Source organism: Schistocerca piceifrons, chromosome 2 (genome assembly GCF_021461385.2).
Source record: "Schistocerca piceifrons isolate TAMUIC-IGC-003096 chromosome 2, iqSchPice1.1, whole genome shotgun sequence".
Classification (NCBI taxonomy): domain Eukaryota; kingdom Metazoa; phylum Arthropoda; class Insecta; order Orthoptera; family Acrididae; genus Schistocerca; species Schistocerca piceifrons.
In genome coordinates, this window is record NC_060139.1 from 239,604,866 (window position 1) to 239,626,397 (window position 21,532).

The 21,532-nt window shown below is 41.0% G+C and overlaps 1 protein-coding gene across 1 annotated transcript in view; it reads left to right on the forward strand.

Moving 5' to 3' along the window:
* Positions 1-7,610: 7,610 nt before the first annotated feature.
* LOC124776792 (cryptochrome-1) overlaps positions 7,611-21,532 on the forward strand; it is a 100,784-nt gene continuing 86,862 nt past the window's right edge. The window contains exons 1-3 of the mRNA XM_047251930.1: positions 7,611-7,718; positions 7,808-8,024; positions 8,143-8,286. Coding sequence (XP_047107886.1) covers positions 8,145-8,286 — 142 coding nt within the window. The 5' untranslated portion in view covers positions 7,611-7,718; positions 7,808-8,024; positions 8,143-8,144. The remainder of the gene's footprint in view (positions 7,719-7,807; positions 8,025-8,142; positions 8,287-21,532) is intronic.

Consider the following 21,532-nt stretch of genomic DNA (forward strand, 5'->3'; position numbering starts at 1 on the left):
TTTCCAACATGAGTGACGTAGAAGTAAATATCCTCGAAGTAATGAAGCAACTCAAATCACTTAATAAAAGCAAGTCTTCTGGTCCAGACTGTATACCAATTAGGTTCCTTTCGGAGTATGCTGATGCATTAGCTCCATACTTTACAATCATATACAACCGTTCGCTCGACGAAAGATCAGTACCCAAAGACTGAAAGTTGCACAGGTCACACCAATATTCAAGAAAGGTAGTAGGAGTAATCCACTAAATTACAGGCCCATTTCGATAACGTCGATATGCAGCAGGATTTTAGAACATATATTGTGTTTGAACATTATGGATTACCTCGAAGGAAACGGTCTATCGACACACAGTCAACATGGGTTTAGAAAACATCGTTCCTGTGAAACCCAACTAGCTCTTTATTCACATGAAGTGCTGAGTGCTGTTGACAAGGGATTTCAGATCGATTCCGTAGTCCTGGATTTCTGGAAGGCTTTTGAAACTGTACCACACAAGCGGCTCGTTGTAAAATTGCGTGCTTATGGAATATCGTCTCAGTTATGCGACTGGATTTGCGATTTCCTGTCAGAGAGGTCACAGTTCGTAGTAATTGATGGAAAGTAATCGAGTAAAACAGAAGTGATTTCTGGCGCTCCCCAAGGTAGCGTTATAGGCCCTTTGCTGTTCCTTATCAATATAAACGATTTGGGAGACAATCTGAGCAGCCGTCTTCGATTGTCTGCAGATGATGCTGTCGTTTATCGACTAATAAAGTCATCAGAAGGTCAAAACAAACTAAAAAACGATTTAGAAAAAATATCTGAATGGTGCGAAAAGTGGCAGGTGACCCTAAATAACGAAAAGTGCGAGGTTATCCACATGAGTGCTAAAAGGAACTCGTTAACTTCGGTTACACGATAAATCAGTCTAATCTAAAAGCCGTAGATTCAACTAAATACCTAGGTATTACAATTACGAACAACTTAAATTGGAAAGAACACATAGAAAATGTTGTGGGGAAGGCTTACCAAAGGCTGGCAGGACACTTAGAAAATGGATCAGACCTACTAAGGAGACTGCCTACACTACGCTTGTCCATTCTCTTTTAGAATACTGCTGTGCGGTGTGGGATCCTTACCAAATAGGACTGATGGAGTACATCGAAAAAGTCCAAATAAGGGCAGCACGTTTTGTATTATCACGAAATATGGGAGAGAGAGTCACAGAAATGATACAGGATTTGGACTGGAAATCATTCAAAGAAAGGCGTTTTTCGTTGCGACGGAATCTTCTCACGAAATTCCAATCACCAACTTTCTCCTCCGAATGCGAAAATATTTTGTTGACACCGACCTACCCTGTACGGAAAGTTATAGGTGTTCATTCTTTCTGTGCACTATAGGAGATTGGAATAATAGAGAATTGTGGAGGTGATTCGATGAACCCTCTGCCAGGCACTTAAATGTGATTTGCAGAGTATCCATGTAGATATAGATATAGATGTAGTCTGCTTTTTATGTCAACCTTGCTTCATCTGTCATGGATTATTTTACTGCCTAGGTAGCAGTTTATCTTAACTTCATCTACTTTGTGATCTCCAGTCCTGATGTTCAGTTTCTCACTGTTCTCATTTCCGCTGATTCTCGTTTCTTTTGTCTTTCTTCAATTTACTTTCAATCTGTAGTCTGTACTCATTAGACTGTTCATTCCATTCAGCAGATTCTGTAAGTCTGGTTTACTTTCACTGAGAATAGCAATTCATCAGCGAATCTTATCATTGACATCCCTTAAACTTGGTAAATGTGGATGTGCTGTAATATGTCTCCCCAAAGCATCACATATATGCTCAATTGAATTTAAGTTGGGGAAAAAGTAGATCACTTCAGTCGCTGAATATCCTCTTGTTCCAAGTGCTTCTTCACATATGCTGTTTGATGTAATTGTGTGTCATCCATTAAAGTGAAGTCAGGGCCGAATGCTACTCTGTGAAGGCACATATGGGGAATTAGTAAATTTTCACAATTACGCTGACCAGTGAGTGTAGTGTGTTCAAAGACTTTAAGGTCTGTATTCCCCTTGCAGTATTTGTCTCTCCACACTGTAACACCTGGACCATCAAAACTGTTATGTTCTGCAGTGTTAGACTTGCCCTCATATGATAAGAGACGGGAAAGCCTAATACACCCAGAAACAGTGTCGAACATAATAGTTTTATTTTAAGAATTAACGTCCTTTGACTGTATATTAATGTACTTTTCTTCTGTACTATGTAGATTTCGGCTTTTACACCATTATTGGCTACAATTCAGAATGTTCTTAGACGATTAACACATCATATCTGGTATAGTCAGCACAAAGGAGCTCTCATTTATCTATGATGGGCTGACTTTACATGATACAATGATTTAATGGCCTAAGAAATTTTATAATTGTACTCGACAATGCGTAGCAGCTCAAATATAGATACTACACAAGATAATCAGAATAATACAGAATCAAATGCCGGTTTATTCTTAAAAAAAAACTACATGACTTGCTCAGCACCAACAAAAATTTTTAATTATTGTTCTGGTTGGCCAAGTCAAGTGTTATGGTGTGAGGAGTCAATGTTATATGAACATACTGACCATCATGTGCGTCTTTTCAGGAGTGCATTCAGCACTGATTTTATTTTTATAGATGACAATGGGCAAACACATCCAACTACACAGGCGGAAGAGCTCTTGGAACGACAGGATATTTGGCAAAAGAACTGCACTGCCCATTCCCTGACTTAAAACCCCTCGAACATGCACTAGGAAGAACTATTGCAGCATGTCCACATGCACCAAAGACCTTCCAGCTGTCGTCAACCATGCTGGTGCCGGTATGTTCTGTAGTACATACGTTCCTCGATCCTACTGTAATCATCAGTGGAGACTTTAATCAATTAACAATTAATTGGGAAAAGTACAGTTTCGTTATTATTGGGTGCGATAAGAGATCCTGCGAAACTTTACTGAATGCTGTCTCTGAAAACCACCTGGATCAGATATGTAACCAGTAGAACAGTTCATAATGGGAGGGAACGTCCATGGTACACAGTCAGTGTAAAGAAACTTCTAAAGAAATAGAAATTACTGCATAATAAGTGTGGAACAAAGCGCAGGGCTATAGATAGAGAGATGCTGAATGAAACGCATTTGGCAATCAAGGGGACAATGCATGGTGCCTTCAATGACTACGTTAGTGGAATACTGTCAAATGACATTTCACAAAATCCAAATAAATTCTGGTTGCATTTAAAGGCTGTTAGTGGCATCAAAGTTCGTGTCCAGTCCCTAGCTAATGACACAGGAAAATTGAGGGTAGCAAAGCAAAAGCTGAAAAGCTTAACTCCATTTTAAAATGTTCCTTTACAAAGGAAAACGCACGAGAATCGCACCAATTTAATCCTCATACCACTGAAAAGATGAATGAAATAAGTATTTGTGTGAGTGGTGTTGACTAACAGCTGAAATCGTTAAAATTGAACAAAGCTCCAGGGCCTGATGGAATCCCTGTCAGATTCTATGCTGAATTTCACAGCTGAGTTAGCCCCTCTTCGAACTATAATCTGTCGCTGATCTCTCGAACAAGAAACTGTGCACAGTTCTTTGAAAAAGGTGCAGGCCACATCCATCTACAGGAAGGGTAATGGAAGTGACCCACAAAATTACTGTCCAGTATCCTCGACATCAAAATCTTGTAGAATCTTAGAACACATTCTGAGCTCAAATGTAAAGAGGTATCTTGAACAGAATGACACATGCCAACCATCATGGTTTTCAAAACCATCGACCATGTGAAACCCAAGTCACAATCTTCTCACATGACATACTGAAAGCTTTTGATCAAGACAACCAGGTAGATGTAGTGTTTCTTGATTTCCAAAAAGCATTTACCTCAGTACCACATCTTCACTTATTATCAAAAGTACAATCATATGGGGTATCAAGTGAAATTTGTGACTGGATTGAGGACTTTTTGTCAGGGAGGACACAGCATGTTATCATGGATGGAGGGTCATCGTCATATCTGTGTGCCACAGGGAACTGTGTTGGGACCCTTGCTGTTCATGTTGTAAATTAATGACATTGCAGACAACATTAATGGTAAAATCAGACGTTTTGCAGGTAATGTGTTTATCAACAATGAAGTACTATTTGAAAGAAGCTGCATAAACATTCAGTCTGATCTTGATAAGATTTCGAAGTGGTACAGAGTTGACAACTTGCTCTTAATGTTCTATAATGTAAAACTGTGAATTTCACAAAACAAGAAGGTAGTATCCTAAACAATAATATCAATGAGTTCACTGTTGGAATCGGCCAACTCATAGAAATATCTGGTTGTAACCCTTTGTAGCGATATGAAATGGAGTGGTCACGTAGGTTCAGTCATGTGTAAAGCAGATGGTAGTCTTCAGTTTATTGTTAGAATACTGGGGAAGTGTAATCAGTCTACAAAGAGATTGCTTACAAATCACTTGTGCAACCCATCCTAGAATATTGTTCAAGTGTGTGGGACATACAACAGATATGACTAGTAGGTTATATTGAAAGTATACAGAGAAGGGCAGCACAAATGGTCACATATTTGTTTAATCAATGGGAGAGTGTTACAGAGATACTGAAGAAAGTGAATTGGCAGGCTTTTAAAGATAGACATAAAGTACCTTGAGAAAGTATGTTAACAAAGCTTCCAGAACTGGCTTTAAATAGGAATACACTACAACTTCCTATGTATCGCTCACATAGTGATCATGAGGATAGGATTAGAATAATTACTGCATCCACAGAGGCACGCAAACAATTATTCTTCCCCCATTTCATAAGTGAATGGAACAGAAGAAACAGTAATAACTGATACAATGGGACATACCCTCTGCAGTGCACCTCACAGTGGTTTGCAGAGTGTAGAAGTAGATGTAGATGGCACTTCATATCGCAAGAACTTCTATCAGTCTTGTGGCCAGCACGGAAACACATTGCAGAACTTACACTGCCGTCCGTGCTCACCACACGTCATGTTAAGAACCATACCACATCTTTTACCATGTCCAGGGGACCATCATAAATCGCAATAATTTAAGTGTAGTTATTGTTTTTGAAGAAAAGCGTCATTTCTGTTCGTCTCATGCCTATTTCTCTCAGTTATCTTCTGTACTATGTTTTAGCAATTATTTCTATGTATGGGCCAAGTTTCATTGAGCTATGCTACTTGACAGTGGCACATCAAGCTAAAGTTACTTTCGTCCTGAAGTTTAACACAACAGTGTAGATGCACTAAGTAATCAAATCTGACACAAACCCCTCTTGGTTTAATGCAGGTATTCAAAGAATGCTCCGAAAATAGAGAATACTACAGTCTTGCTATACAAAAGATTGCAGAAAAAGTGGTGGATAAAACTTAATGCTAACTTGTGTTTCCGTAAGAATTACTATATATTTAGCAAAGGATAATTTCCATAGTCATATTCTGGCAAAAGATCTATGAGAAGTCCAAGGAAGTTCTGGTCATAAGCAAGATAATGGACAGATCCAAACCATCGATTCAGGATCTTGTGGATTAGCATGGTTTTGAAACTCAAAGCAGCTGATGTAAAAGCAAAATTTGAAGTTTCACAATTGAATAAGGATACTACTTGTGCCTACCAACGTTTGGCGGGCCCACACAGTCACAAATTATATATATTCGAATAACACTCACAGTTATGTGTATCCAAAGCGAAAATTGCACCAGGCAGTAACCAAATTCCTATTAGATTCTACATTGAATAAGCTGCGAAATTTGCTTTTTTTCCTAGTTCATATTTATTGAGAATTTCTTGTACTGTGAACAGGTGCACTTAGATGACAAAATACTGCGTCACTCGTGTAAACGTACATATTAATAGAATTACAGACCAATATCTTCAAAGTCCATTTGTTGCAGGATGCTAGAGCGAATTATAAATTTTAAAATTACAAATTTTTTGAGGGGAAAGTAAATTTTCCCAGACAGTATTATTTGGGAATAAACCACTCGCTTCAAATGCAGCTTGCAAATGATAGATGCTGCTAAGTACAAATATTCCACTATCTCACAATTACCAATTGTATTGGACAATACGATCTTATAGAGTATATGCAACTGTTTCGGTAAATATTTGACTAATATAACCCAGTACGTTATCCTGGACAGCGAAAGTTCAGTAGAAAAAGGACACTACATCGTGTGCCCAAGACCTTTAACGTTCCAAATATAAATTGTTCATACAGGGTCAGCAACACTGTAAAATTGTTTTGTGACAATGTCCACGAGAAAGTGCAGAGGTATTTGAAAAAAAAGCTCTAATGACAGCTCTCTTTAAATGCCGATAAATGCAAGATAATAACCATAACAATGAGAAAGAACCTGATACTATACGAACGAAAAATAAATGGTGATCATATAATGGCCACAACAAAGACCCCGACATCAAACGAATAAAGAATAAACGGTGATCATCTCAAAACACGTCACACCGTATAAATATTTAAGGGTTTATACTAAAAGCTGCTGTGATACATAATAATTGAGTAAATTCTGTACTATGTAGGGAAGACGAATGGGGTTTGTTGCACAGTTCCTGTCAGGCATCTGTAAGGGAAATTGTTTATAAAGCGTGTAGATAGTCATCTTTCACTCATAACACAAAAGAAATAGTGTAGAGCTACCGTACAATGCATCTTCAGCCATGCACTATGCAATGGTTTGTGAGATACGGAGGTATACGTAAAAGAGAATATTTGCGTTTCACTGCCTCATTCAGACGCTCAATATATACAGGACTTGGTTTGAACATGCTGAAGCCAGAAGCTCTAACTTAGGAGCTGTCGAGTATTTTGTAAGACTTACTGACCATGTTATACAAGGATTCAATAGTTACGTAAATTCGGGTAAAAGCCTCTTACAAAAATAGATTATCTTCAAGAAATAATCATATGCTAAGAGCAGGAGGAAGGTTGTAACCATTGCCGAAATTTTTCATTGGTATTAATCACGCGTATCAAGTGAAGAGAACATCAAATATGGCAGAGCCATTGGGGCTGCAGCGCCATTATCTGCTCGACTACAAGAGAATAGAGGAAACTAACAATGTAACTGATTTTTCACAAACTCTGAGGATCAGGAAAGAGTATTATAAGAAATGTCGAAGCTCTGCAGATTTTAGCTTCACACTTTTATTCGGTACGTCGATACAGAAACTTCTAGTAAAAATCGAAACATTAAACATAGTAATCCTATTCACTCTACAACGCAGAGCATACAGCAAATGGAAACACTATATAACATGGAGCACACTCCTAGGCATAAGATTAGTTCTACGGAGCGCAGATCCACCCCGCATTGTTGCGAATGAGCCGATTGTACTTCTGTTGAAGCTTAGATGTCGTCGAATATAAGCTTGATTCCGTTCTATTAGATTTCTACTCATGAGTTCACCTGACCAGGTAAGAGCAGAATTTTGCTACTCACGCGGATTCAGAATCATAGAACAAGCGAATTTATGCCACGAACGGAACTTCTGTTGTGCACAGTCGCAATTTTTTTACGCCTTCCAAAGATTTTCTTCCTGTGTAGCAGCCGATCCAACAATTTATAGTTACACTACAGCATGATAAACAAGTACGTCTTCTAAACACGAAAACGAATTAGACACTGTGTGAGGGCAACTGCAGTTTTGACAAAAGTAAATGTTTTTATGTAGAGTGTTGCGTGTATTGTTGTGTAACAAACATCTCTTAAGCTTCATACAAAAACATTTGGTGTTCATTTCAGTCAGCTGTTTAACACTTACGCTGCAAGTACAGCTGTTGGAATATTAAACGGAATTATAATTCCATGATTACAGTGTTGCCAGTGATTGAACTCAAAATAAAACCGAAGCATCCAGTTTATTGATCACCAGCTGCATACTTATATAACTGTTACAGACGACACGGGGTATAGTGCCTTGTGAGTCCTGCATACGCCAGCAGTCCATACATTGTCGTAGGTAATGTCAACATGCTGTATTTGACTATAAAATAAGGTATTTCTCGGACAGACACTTAGCTGTAATTCGCCCCTTTTTACTTTTTAGCTGATTATTCATTTTGCAATTGTTTCAACAGCTATGGCAGGAGGAGTGAAACGGAATGTTACAGTTCATTGGTTTCGGCATGGCTTGCGCTTACATGACAACCCAGCCTTGCACGAAGCATTGAAAGAAAGTGAAGAATTTTATGCAGTATTCATCTTCGATGGAGAAAGCGCAGGTAATCATAGATTTTCATAAACAACTAAGTTGGACCAATGTCATGCTGTGTGACTAAAAGAACTCAGAATTATATTTGCACTGTCAAAGCGATAGTATCCCACCTTTTCCATCCACAGATTGAAAATGGGATTTAGAATTAGCTGATGTGAAAGTGACTTTATAGCTAATGTTGTCTTGGTATTTAGTTTAATTATTATTTGAAAGAAACTGCATAAACATTCAGTCTGATCTTGATAAGATTTCGAAGTGGTACAGAGTTGACAACTTGTTCGTAATGTTCAGTAATATAAAACTGTGAATTTCACAAAACAAGAAGGTAGTATCCTAAACAATAATATCAATGAGTTCACTGTTGGAATCGGCCATCTCATAGAAATATCTGGTTGTAACACTTTGTAGCGATATGAAATGGAGTGGTCACGTAGGTTCAGTCGTGTGTAAAGCAGATGGTAGACTTCAGTTTTTTGGTAGAATACTGGGGAAGTGGAATCAGTCTACAAAAGAGATCCTAGAATATTGTTCAAGTGTGTGGGACATACAACAGACGTGACTAATAGGGGATATTGAACGTATACAGAGAAGGACAGCACAAATCGTCACATGTTTATTTAATCAATGGGAGAGTGTCACAGAGATACTGAAGGAACTGAAATGGCAGACTCTTGAAGACCAATGTAAACTGTCCTGAGAAAGTCTATTTGCAAAGTTTCAAGAACCAGCTTTTAATGATTACTCTAGGGATATATTACAACCCCCTATATATCGCTCACACAGGGATAATGAAGATAAGATTAGAACAATTACTGCACGCACGTAGGCATTCAAACAATCATTCTTTCCACCCCCCATAGGTGAATGGAGCAGGGTGAAACCCTAATAACTGGTACAATGGGAGGAACCGTCTGCCATGCATCTCACCGTGGTTTGCACAGTATGGATGTAGATGTCAGCTATGGCTCGTGGTGCACCACACCCACTTTTGTGCCAGTTTTGGATAATGCTATTTTGTGATGCATGGTGTTCTTTAATCATGGCAGCATGCAAACCCATAGAAATTTAGCCATTTTGGCAGTGCTTCCACCCTTGGCCGGAAAGCCAACAATCATGCCCTTTAGGATGTCAGATAGATCGGCCCATTTCCGCATTATGACAACGACTGCATTGTTTTTCATTTCTCGCATCTGTGTTTTATATCTTAGAAGGACCACAGGGCTTTACGTGTCTGACTTCTAGCATGGATTTGATGATGTTTGGAATGGCAGATTGTATGATTTGAGAGTTTGTCCTCTAGTTATCTGACATTGTTTGGGTGGCCAACAGCTCGGTTTGAATGGCTGCCCCCATAGTCTCCTGCATCACTGCAGGGGCCACAGCAGTGGCAGGCTGTTCAGTTTGTGTGGCTGTCTCAACATGTGTTGGTGTGGTTGCAGCCTTCTTGTGATTGGTTGCAGCGTGTTCTGCAACTGTGAACATCTTGACGGGGTTTGCACTAGCTGCAGCAGCTTCCTAATTGGTGGTGCTCAGTGTGGTGCCTATTTCTTCACTGGTGAAATGGCAGCCAACACAACTTCTGCCAACAGTGGGTTGGCTAGCCACACAGACGTCTCGGTGATTGGCACTGCAGCACACAGTGTTAGGTCTCTAACTCCCACTCTCAGTGGGTGTTGGGTGCCTCCTCTCCAGCACCACATTGGTGTCCCCGTCTGACGGTCACTTGCTGCAGCTGTGTCTTTGATGTAGTTTCTTCTCAGGGGTACCTTGGTGCTTGCTGCAGCTGCACCAGCTTGCCACAAGGAGGCCAATGCAATTGGCACATGTGGGGCAGTGTCAGGATCCCTTGGGCAATGTCTGCTATTGTGTTCACTTGTGCTCAGCAGTAGCATTGCAGTTATTTGTCGAAGTCCTTGATCAGTTTCTAGGCCCAGGTGGGCCTCTTGTCAGCTGTACCCCACCAGAAGCCCAGCTCATCAAAGAGGTTGACTGCTTCTCATCACTCAATCTGCGAAGGTAGACCCCAGATGAGCACCTTCAGGTTGCATCAACAGTTGTTTCTGCTCTTATCGGTAGTTGGCTTCTTGACTGCATGCTCTCTGAAGCTCCTGGCCATATGCTGTCACTCCTTGCTGTTTCTGATGCAGACTTTGAGAACTTGGTTTTGGCTGACTACTCTGGTGCTGTTTCCTGCCTTGGCTAACTGCATCACATTGGTGCGCATTTCTTTCCGTGGAATGTTGCCAATGTAATGGGTGAACACCTGCGGCAGGCCTTCTTCTACCGGTGCGGGTGGGGGGGGGGAGGGGGGCGACAGCTGGTCGCCCCTCAACTCTGTTTTGGCGTTTTCTTCATCTTTGACTGGTGAGAGCGGCCAGTCTGTGGTGATAGACGATTGTGCTGCTGTTTCCAGCTTGCTTGTCTTGGTGTCTTCTTCAGTGGTTTCCTCCATATGAGAAGGCGAGGCTACACCTGTCTCCTCTGATGCCTGAGGCTACCAACGCACGTTTTGCCATTGGTGCCTTCTTCTCGTGTCACCAAACATTGATACTCGACAAGAGTCGTAGTGTGCTGTGCAGTAGCAGTGATGTGCACACTTTGATTGCTCGAGCCAGCCTCTGTTTCTGCATTATGACAATGCGTTTTCCGTGCCCCCCAACATGCATTATATACTCTCCACTACTAGTGCTGCCACCTGCGATCTTTGAGTGATTACTGCAAGTTGACATTAAAAATAGATGGTAATTATATTAATGTGACTGGACGTGTATGTTAGATTTCAACAAATTCTTCTCCTACAGAAATGCTTTTCTTACTGTTGCCAGTTTGCATTTTATATTCTCTCTACTTTGGCCATCATCAGTTAATTTACTTCCAAAATATCAAAACTAAGCTAATAATGCTTGTAATTTCTCATATCGTAATCTAGCTCCCCCAGTATCACCTAACTCAATTTTAATTAGCCTTGTTTTACTTTTGTTGATGTTGATCCAATGATCTCTTTTCAAGATGCTATCCTTTCCGTTTAACTGTTTTTCCAAATTCTTTGCCCATTTTAAGAAAATTACAGTGTTGCTGGCAAATCTTAAAGTTTGTACTTCTCCTCCATGAACTTTAATTCCCTTTCCAAATTTCTTCTTGGTTTCCTTTAAGGCTTCCTCAATGTGCAGATCAAAAACGTCAAGGGTAAGCTACAACCCTGTCTCATTCCCTTCTCAACTATGACTTCCCTTCCATGGCATTTGATACTGATGATACCAATCTGGTTTCTGTAAAAGCTGTAAATAACCCTTCAGTTCCTGTATTTTATCCTCACTGCCTTCAGAATTTCTTAGAGTGTAGTCCAGTCAACATTGTCAAGAGCCTTCTCTAAGTCTCAATAGCTGTAAACATAGGTTTGTCTTTCTTCACACTGCCTTCTAAAATATGTCACTTGGTCAGTATTGCCGCGCATGCTTCTACATTTCTCCTGAAGCTGGAATCCACCAGCTTTTCCATTCTTCTGTGAATAAATAGAGTCAGTATTTTGCAACCACTACATTAAACTGATGGTTTGGTAGCATTCACACCTGTCAGCTCCTGGCTTCTTTGGAACTGGAGTTATTGCACTATTCTTGAAAACTAAGGGTATTTAGCCCATCTCATATATTTTGCACGCCAGGTGAAATAATTTTATCATGACTGGCTTTCCCAAAGGTGTCAGTAATTGTGAGGGAACATTCCAGGGGCCTTGTTTCCACAGGTCTTTCAGTGCTCTTGTCAGCTTCTTCTCACAGTATCATGTCCCATCTTATCTTCACCTACTTTTTCTTCCCTTTTCATTATGTTGTCCTCAAGTTTTTCCCCATATATAGCCCTCTATATGCCTTCCACCTTTCAGCTTTTCCTTCTTCACGTAGTACTGGCTTGCTGTCTGAACTCTTGATATTCATCCAGCTGCTTCTCCTTTCTCCAGAGGTCTCTTTAATTTTGCGGTAGGTGACATTTATCTTTCCCCTGGTTATGCAGGCTTCTACAGCCTTTCATTTGTCCTCTAGCCATTCCTGCTTAGCAACCTTGTAGCTCCTTTCATCAGTTAAATTGAATACTTCCTGTATTATCCAGGGATTTCTAATAGGCCTTGCCTTTTTACATGTGTTGTCCATTGTTGCCTTCCAAATTTCATCTCTCAAAGCCACTCATTTGCCTTTTATTGTATTTCTTTCACCCATTTCAGTCCAGCGTTGCCTGATGCTCCCTCTGAAACTCTCAACAACCTCTGTTTCCTTCAATTCATCCAGATCCCATCTCCTTAATTGCCTACATTTTTACAATTTCTTCAGTTTCGGTCTGCTGTCTGTAAACAGTAGCGTGTGTCAAATATGACGCTGAAATATCTAGTTTACCATTATTAAATCAATGTGAAACCTTGCAATCTCCCCAGGTCTCTTCCAGTTTACAGTCTTCTTTCGTGATTATTGATCCAAGTGGTAGCGATAATAAAAATTATGTTCTGTGCAACATTTTACCAGTTTGCTTCCTCTGTAATTCCTTTCCCCCAGTTCATGTTCTATTATTTTTCTTTCTCTTCCTTTTCCTATGACTAATTTTCAGTCAACCATCATAATTAAATTTTCATCTCTCCAACTATCTGAACAATTTCCTTTATCTCGGCAGACGTTCTTCCAGTTTCTTTGTCATTTGCAGAGCTAGTTGGCGTATCAACTTGCACTACTGTGGTGGGTATGGGCTTCAGGACTGTCTTGGCTATGACAATGTGCTCACTATGTTTTCATACTAGCCCACCTGCATTTGTATTTTCTTATTCAAGATCAGTTGTTCTCTTGCTTTACTGCTATAATTGAAGTCATGAACGATGGCGGTCGAGTTTAGGCTTGCTTCGTGCACATGCATCACGCATACTCTGACAGCCAATGAGCGTTCAATAGTGTTCTGAGCGCTCTGCTGTGAATTCTGTAGCTAATGCGAGCATTAAATGTGATCTTAGTGAGTTGTTTAGTGAATTTCTGTTTCATTTGTTGCGAGTTGTCATTGCTGATGGTAGTGGTAAGTGATAAAATTCTGCATAACCTAGCAAGAGACGTAATTTGCAGGATATAAGCTTCCTTCAAGTGGAAAGCATGCACACGTGTGTACTGCAACTGTCATTTGGAATCGTCAACAGCGCCGTTCCCATCCATGCCTTGACATGGGTGAACTGCCATCGTTCGTGGATCGGACTGTAGTTGATTTTGTGGTGATAACCCTTCACTAATGAGACTTGAAGTCCTGTCCTTCCTGGCATATATTTCTCTGATTCCTACTACATCTAATTTCAACCTTTCCTTTTCCCTTTTTAAATTTTCTGATCTACCGGCCCAATTAAGAGATCTAACATTCTTCATGAGGAAAAGGTGAAGAACATGCAAATCAATTTCAATAGTAAAAAGTTTTATTAAAATCCCTTGACCTAGTTTTCGACATCCTTAAAACATCATCATTAGAATGATCAGTGATTGACACTGGTTACATAATGTTGGAGGGTGTACGATAAACAACATTATGTGACAACATTATATATCCAGTGTTAGTCATTGATCCTTCTGAAGAAGACATTTTTAAAGACTTCAAAAGCTAGGTAAGGGTATTTTAATAAACTTTTTTACTATTGCAACTGATTTGGCTGTTTTTCACGTTTTTGCATTCTGCAGTAGCCTCCATCCATGTTCAAGATTTTGAATGATAAAAGATTCCACATGACATCACGCATACTCTGACAGCCAGTGAGCGTTCAGTAGTGTTCTGAGCGCTCTGCTGTGGATTCCGTAGCTAATGTGAGCATTAAATGTTATTGTAACAAGTTGTTTAGTGAATTTCTATTTCATTTGTTGAGAGTTGTCATCGCTGATGGTAGTGGTAAGTGATAAAATTCTGCATAAGCAAGCGAGAGACGTAAATTGCAGGATATAAGCGTCCTTCAAGTGGAAACTATGACTTCCCTTTCATGGCATTTGACACTTATAATCTCAGTTTTGTTTTTCCTGAGGACGTATGATGCTCTCTTGAGTAATCCCTAGCAGGAGGTCCGAAAGAGGAACTCTTTTTACCTCTGGAATATTTTACCCAAGACGATGCCATCTTCGTTAAGGCATGCAGCATAGGAGCACAGGAGGGGTGAGGGGGGGGGATAACAGTTGTACTTTCCCCTTGCTGTGAGCTATTTGCAGTATTAGCATAGCAGTGCCATGTTATCTGATATTACAAGGCCAGATCAGGCAATCATCCAAACTGTGATGCTACATCTGCTTAAAAGGCTACTGCCCCTCTTTGGGAACCACAGGTTAGGCTGGTGTCTCCACAGGTATCCCTCCATTGTCATTGTTCTTTGGTGTGGTCATATGTATTGTTGAGGCACCCAAGCATCTCAACAAGGTCCATGGTTCATGGGGGGTTTGATAACTTAGATTTGAATATTCATTGGCCTTACCCTATCTAATCTGGGAACTTGCCCCAAGTACTCGACTTTTGGCTTGAGGATGGCACATCATAGATTGCAAAGCAAACGTATGTGTTGCAAAAGGAAGAAAACATGGGTAGATGGCCAATTTGATTGGTTCCAGTTAATGAGGTAATTCTTGAAATGTGAAATCTGCAGAAAAATGTTTCATGTGCTGATAGTGTTGAAAGAGAGTTTATGACATTGATCAAGCTTGAACTAATGTTATTCATTGTCAACCACTTGGTTAGTGTTTTTAGGTAGTGACTGCCTGCCCAACAGAACAACTACTTTTCTGAATGTTACATGATCTATTGAGGATAGATTGACAATTTTCGTGATGGTATCACCACAGATTCACATGTACCCTTTTGCAGGTGTTCAGTATTGAACATGCTCCATGAAAAATAGTGCCCATCAGTGGCAGCAGAAAAGGGGGTTCTTGCTCAAATAAGAGGGAGAATTCCTTGCATAGACCACTGAGTCTATTATAGTGTATGATCTCAGATATGACCCACACTAAATTGACTTTTGAAAACCTAAAGGTAATGTGATGACAACAATGGTCACAGTAACTTTCAAAACCTTCAGGATTTAATTTGATTTGACATATCTTAAAAATTGAGAGAATTTTATTCAGAAAAAGCTACTGTAAAGAATCAGAGGACAGATAACTAGAAGGAGCTTGCTCAAACTGTAATCATGGGTTGGAGCTGTGTCGCCAATTTGTATTGTATACTTTAGGGTGTAACTGGTGACTGCTTGTGTGATCAGTACAGTGGTGCTATTCAGGAATAAAATGGATCTCTACTGTCTGGTAGGTTGCTGGTGAACTCAGCGTTTTTGTTGCTGTGGTATCCAATTGAGAAGGGATCTTTTGATGTACTGTGGTAGTATCCATACACAACTGCCTATCTCTGGGTACCCCACTGGGTGCTTTGTGCGTATTGCATGCATCTACATCTATAACATGGGCTTTGTTGCCTTCCTGCTGCTGCTATGATGCTAACACAGTCACAGTCAGTACTAGAGGCATTACAGTATGGGCATGCTGTTCTTTTGTGTTGCCAGATGCTGTCATAGATTGAATGCAAATCACTGCATTGCTTTGGGTGTGAATTAGGATACTGTGTGCTGTTGGTTTGGATGATGTTGATTCAGTAGTAGCAAATAGAAAACTTCTTATTGGTTGACACAAACAAAGTTATTCAGGAGGAATGTCATATAATTTGTGAAGTGATTCTACATGTGAAAATAAACCAAAAAAGTCATATGAACATGTGTCGGGCTTTTGATCATTGTGGAACTGGAGCGAGTTGAAGACTACACACATCAATGAAAGAATAGGAAGACAAATGTGAAAATTACTTACTGAAATGCTGTGTAGGTGCTGAGGTGGACAGAATAATGGTGGAACAGATGACTGATCCAGCCCACAGGAGGTGTGGGGGTTCTCCAGCAGATGGCAGCACTGTATCGTTGCACCAAGGCAACAGCTGGAAGCGTATCCAGTGTACAATCTTAAATTGGATCAGTGAGCAGTTGTGAGGCCATGTGTGTGTTGTGCTTGAGTGTTATTTAATTGAGCAAGTCCATTGTGTTCATGGTTCATGCAGAATATGCAGACATGTTGTTTGTGTACAGGTATTGTAATTGTAGTGGCTGTGCAGCTGTGACTGAATGCCAGAGACATTTCCCTGGTCAATGAATCCCTGTGCCATGGTCTTTCCCAGGGTTTTTCGAACATTGCGTGAATCTGGTACACTACCCAATGGACACATAACATCAGAATGTGAGGTCGTCCACTCAATTGAAAAAAGGGAAGACATTATTGCAATGGTACAACAGTGTCTCACTACCAGTACACTCAGCTCTATATTCCACAAATGCAAGTGTGGCATGTATGACATTCTGAGGGCTTGTACCCATTCCATATGCAGCCCGTGCAATATCTGTGTCTAGGTGACTCAATAAGCAGAGAACAATTTTGTAAATGGTTGGCTGTACACAGAGACATCATGCAATACGCTTTATTTACAGATAAAGATACATTTACACTCAGTGGTATTATGAACATCTGCAGTTCTCATACATGGGTGATGCAAAATCTACATGACACTAGGGAAACAGGATTCCAAGTTAGGTTCTCAGTGAATGTCTGCTGTAGTATGATTGACGATCTGGTGATAGGTTATGTGTTCCTGCCAAATCGCATGACAGCCGCAGCGTACACACATTTCCTGATAGAAGACCTCCCAGCACTTTTAGAAGGCATGACATTTGAGTGACAATGGCAAATGTACCTGCAACATGATGGATCACCGATTCACTGTATCAGACAAGTATCCCAGTATTAGGGTAACACATTTTCTCAATGATGGATTGGCCATGGCGGACTCATTAACTGGCCTGCCAGATCACCTGACCTAACCCCATTAGATTTCTGTTTGTGAGGCTGGTTAAAGGTGGATGTGTACACTACAAAGTGGATACACATGAAGAATGTATCGCTTGCATCACTGACACTGTTGTGTGTATTAAAGCCCGCTGAGATGATGCTCAGTGCGCAACACAACACTCCCTCCAGCGCGTTGACAAGTGCACTGAGATGGGTGGAGGGCTTCTTGAACACATCTTGTAGGATGGATCAGTCATCTGTCTCACCATTAATTTGCCCACCACAGCGCCTACCCACCATTTCTGTAAGTAAAAGTCACAGTTGGCTTCATAATCATTCATGGATGGCTGTAGTCTTCATCCTCCTCTAGTTCTGTAATGATAAAAAACTGGACACATATTCATAGGACTTTTTCAGTTTATTTTTGCATGTAGAATCACCTCACAAATTATGTGACATTCCTCTTGAATCACCCAGTATAAGAAACTGATACTTTAGGTGTCATGCTTGAATTTTTTTTATTTCAGGTTTGTTTACAAATAAAATCAATGTTAGTATACTTGCTGAAATATGTACTTCTGTAAAGAATGTATTTATTTTTTCAGGTGCTTTCATCATTGCATAATTAGTTTGTGAGTCTGTATAAAGAAAGGTATCCCCGGCTGAAGCACACACTGTATTTTATGGCTCCTGCATTGCAAGCCAATGTTGGCAATTTGTAGTTACTCATATGGTAGCCAGTGAGAATTGCTAAATCTAATTATTTCCTTTGGCAGAAGATACAAATTGACTACATTTGTTTTTGATATGGAGAGCGGAAAGGAAACAAGATATGCTGAAAAACTGATCTGTAGCATAGTCCTAAGGCTAGGTTTGGTTGAAATGTGACAGTTTGATTTAGGGTTGATAAGGCCAATGAATATGGAGGGGGGGGGGATGTATTGACATTTTGACCTGTAGAGAAGTGTAAGATCTAGATTATGATAGAATGTGACAATTTGCTTGTGAATGGAAGAGAAAGAGGTGCTGTCAGACTGGCCTGTAGCATAGCTCAACACCAAGGTTGGGTTGCAATTCGGCAGTGTGGTTGTGAGTTTGTGATGTCAACTGATGTTAATGGGGGAAGGGGTCTAGATGTGCTCACAGACTCACCTGTAGCCCAAGACCTAAGTTAGTCTGGTATGTGACAGTTTGCTTGTGAGTTGGCAGAGTCAGTGAATCTCAACACAAAAATAGGATTGCTGTAATAGGTAGAAATGTAGTGTAGCCTGGGATATACATTAGTTATTACAATAACATAATTGTATGTCTTATATTTTGATGAAAATTATGACAGTGTGGTTAAATTCTTTAACCTGATAGAAAAAAAAAATCCCAGGTAGCTTTATTTATAAACCACAGGAAATTAAAAACACGCATTGTGATGGCAGCTGACAACCAATTCACATTTCGTTTTGCTCAGTCCCATTTATAAAAAAAAATAGTCATCAGAATGAAACTACAATTAATTAGATAGAAAAATACCTGCTGACTAAACAACAGCAGTGACATGTAGTGTAGCTACCTGTTCTACAGGCACCATTATTGACATATTGAGTGGCACAATCCATAAAAATGTGTTACCAAAAAACTGAGTGTTATTATTTAGGATGTAGTGAGCAAATAATGAGAATTATTGAGTTATTTGTTTCCCGTGAAGGCAAGAACAGCCCAAGTTTTCACTAACTTTAAGAAGTATTAAAATTTGCTGTATTATAAACTGTAATTGTAGTTCCTGAAGTCCAAAGAAACGGAGCTTTTTTTGTGTTTTGTGCATGCGAGTAGGCAGAGTCTTTGGAAAAGAGAACTTGCACTGTCCATACGGGCAGGTCATTTCTTACCTAAGACATGACATACTCACTGGTGAGGAACCACGCTTGCTTTAATGACATAGTAAATTAAATCAGGTAATATGATTCTTGTAACATTTTACAGTCACAATATCAGAAGTGACATCAACCAAGTTCTTAATTTGCTTCCACATGAAGAGATTCACAATAACACTGAATGCAGAATAAAATGGTACGAAGTGTCATAACTACAGAATACATCAATGTACAGTCTTGTAAGTGAGCATACAATAAGTAAGTAAAAATAGTGAGGCCGAGGGCCCGGCACACCAGGCTTATATTGGGTATTTGTGCATGCGGCACAGTACTTGCCTTGCTGTATGTACAGGTTGCGAGGCAACCTCTCTGTGCTGTTCATGGAGGCACTTGTAATGCTTGTTGTTTTATTGTGCACACTCGCACTGTAGGGTTAAGACAATGCTTCGCCCTTGGGGAAAAGTGTTTGTTGTGGAGATGTCCATATCTTCATCAATAGGTGATGACTGCTGGAGCAGTCAATAGGTAATGACTGCTGGAGCAGGAGTTGTGCTGGCACAGGAGAATATGGTTTGAAATGGTGTGGATGTGGGCAGGTGTTGCGCCCACTCCCCTGACAGAGGCCATAAGGGAGCACTTGTGATGCTAGTGCTGTATCCATGTCCACACACAGGAAGCACTTGGTGATAGAAGCAGCAGAGAAAACAGGAGCCAGAGGAGGTGTGAACTGCACCGCAGGAGCGGGAGGAGGCATGGACCGCACCGCAGGAGCCGGAGGAGATGTGGACCGCACCGCAGGAGCTGGAGGAGGCGTGGACCACACCGCAGGAGCCGGAGGAGGCATGACCCACACCGCAGGAACCCAGAGGTGGTGTGGACCGCACCGCAGGAGCCCGGAGGTGGTGTGGACCGCACCACAGGAGCCCGGAGGTGGTGTGGACCACACCGCAGGAGCCCGGAGGTGGTGTGGACCACACCGCAGGAGCCTGGAGGAGGTGTGGACCACACTGCGAGGGCCAGTGCAGATTGTGGAGGTGGCTGCGATTCGAAGAGCTCTCTGCTGCATTGTCAGTCACACGTGGACAGAGCTGGTCAAGGTGTTGTGACATCAAGCCCAGTGGTGGACGACTGCTGGTATCCCCTTAGGGCCCTTCGCAAATCCGCAGGCCCAGACGGCAGAGCACAGATGGAATCTCTGAGAGGCAGGTACTGGTGGGTGGCCAGGCATCAGCGAAACTAAACGAAGCAGTGTACAGAGCTGGCGGCTGTGAAATAGCTCCACAGTGCTACGGTGACTGACTAGAGTCCGCCTATATGAACTTAAGAAAATATTGAGGGCTTCGTTGGTAGAAGGTAAAGTAATATATTTTTGCATGTGGGTTTAGAATGTACGGACCCGTCACTCTGCCTCTCCATTGGACTGGGTCTGAAAGGGAGGAGCCGTAACATGTCAGATGCAACCATTTATACAAAAATTTTGAAAATCTTGTGACATAAACTGTGAGCCGAAGTCCGTCGCAAGCATATTCGGCTATCCTTCTAAGGAAAAAAATTTTTGAGGGGGGGGCTGTGACTGTAGCTGCCGTGGATGTTGACAGGCAGCGAACCACATATGGAAATTTTGAGAAAATGTCAACTACTACAAGAGATTGGAATTAAGGAACACACCTGCAAAATCAGCATGAATACACTCCCAGGGGCAGTGGGAGGCAGGCCAGTGCACTGTGGGCAGGCTTTCACAATGTGCATGTTCTCATTGTCAATACCTGGCCAAAACACGTGGTGGCAGGCCAGAAATTTTGTACGAGAGATGCCCCAATGGTCCAGATGGAGGAGGCGCATGCCATCCCACTGCAACGTGGACAGGATCACAACCCTGGACACCAACTCTTCAGTACCCAACAGTAACACATCATCAGAACGTGAGAGGCAGTGGCGGAGAGCATAATAATCCAATACTCAGCCCGGTGGTTTATCTGGCCGTACATGAACAAATTGAACAACCTGATGTAAGACAGGATCGGCTGTGACCAGTTGCAAAAATCCAAGAAATGGTAGTGGGAAAACCAGACACAATTGTTTTTGGCTTTGATGTCTAAATGCAGACACAACTGTTCATCCTGATTAAATGCTGGATTGGGGCCAGTCTGCAATCGAGAATGAGCATCTGCATTAGAGTGTTGTGCTGTGGGTCAGAAATGAATCGTGTAGTTATAGGATGACAAAAAAAAAGAGCCTAGTATTGCAGGCGATGGGCCGCTTTGCCTGATAAAGATGATGAAGGACTGAAAAGAGAAACCAGAGGTTTATGACCAGTAATCAAATGAAACTTAGAACCATAAAGGAAAACATGAAATTTTTTGAGCATTTATACAACAGCGAAGGCTTGTTTTTTTACCTGTGAGCAACACTGTTGTGCCTGATTCAGAGTCTTGGAAGCATATGCAATAGGACGATCGAAACTGTCCATATATTTGTGCATGAAAACAGCCCCAAGGCCATACTGGGAAGTGTT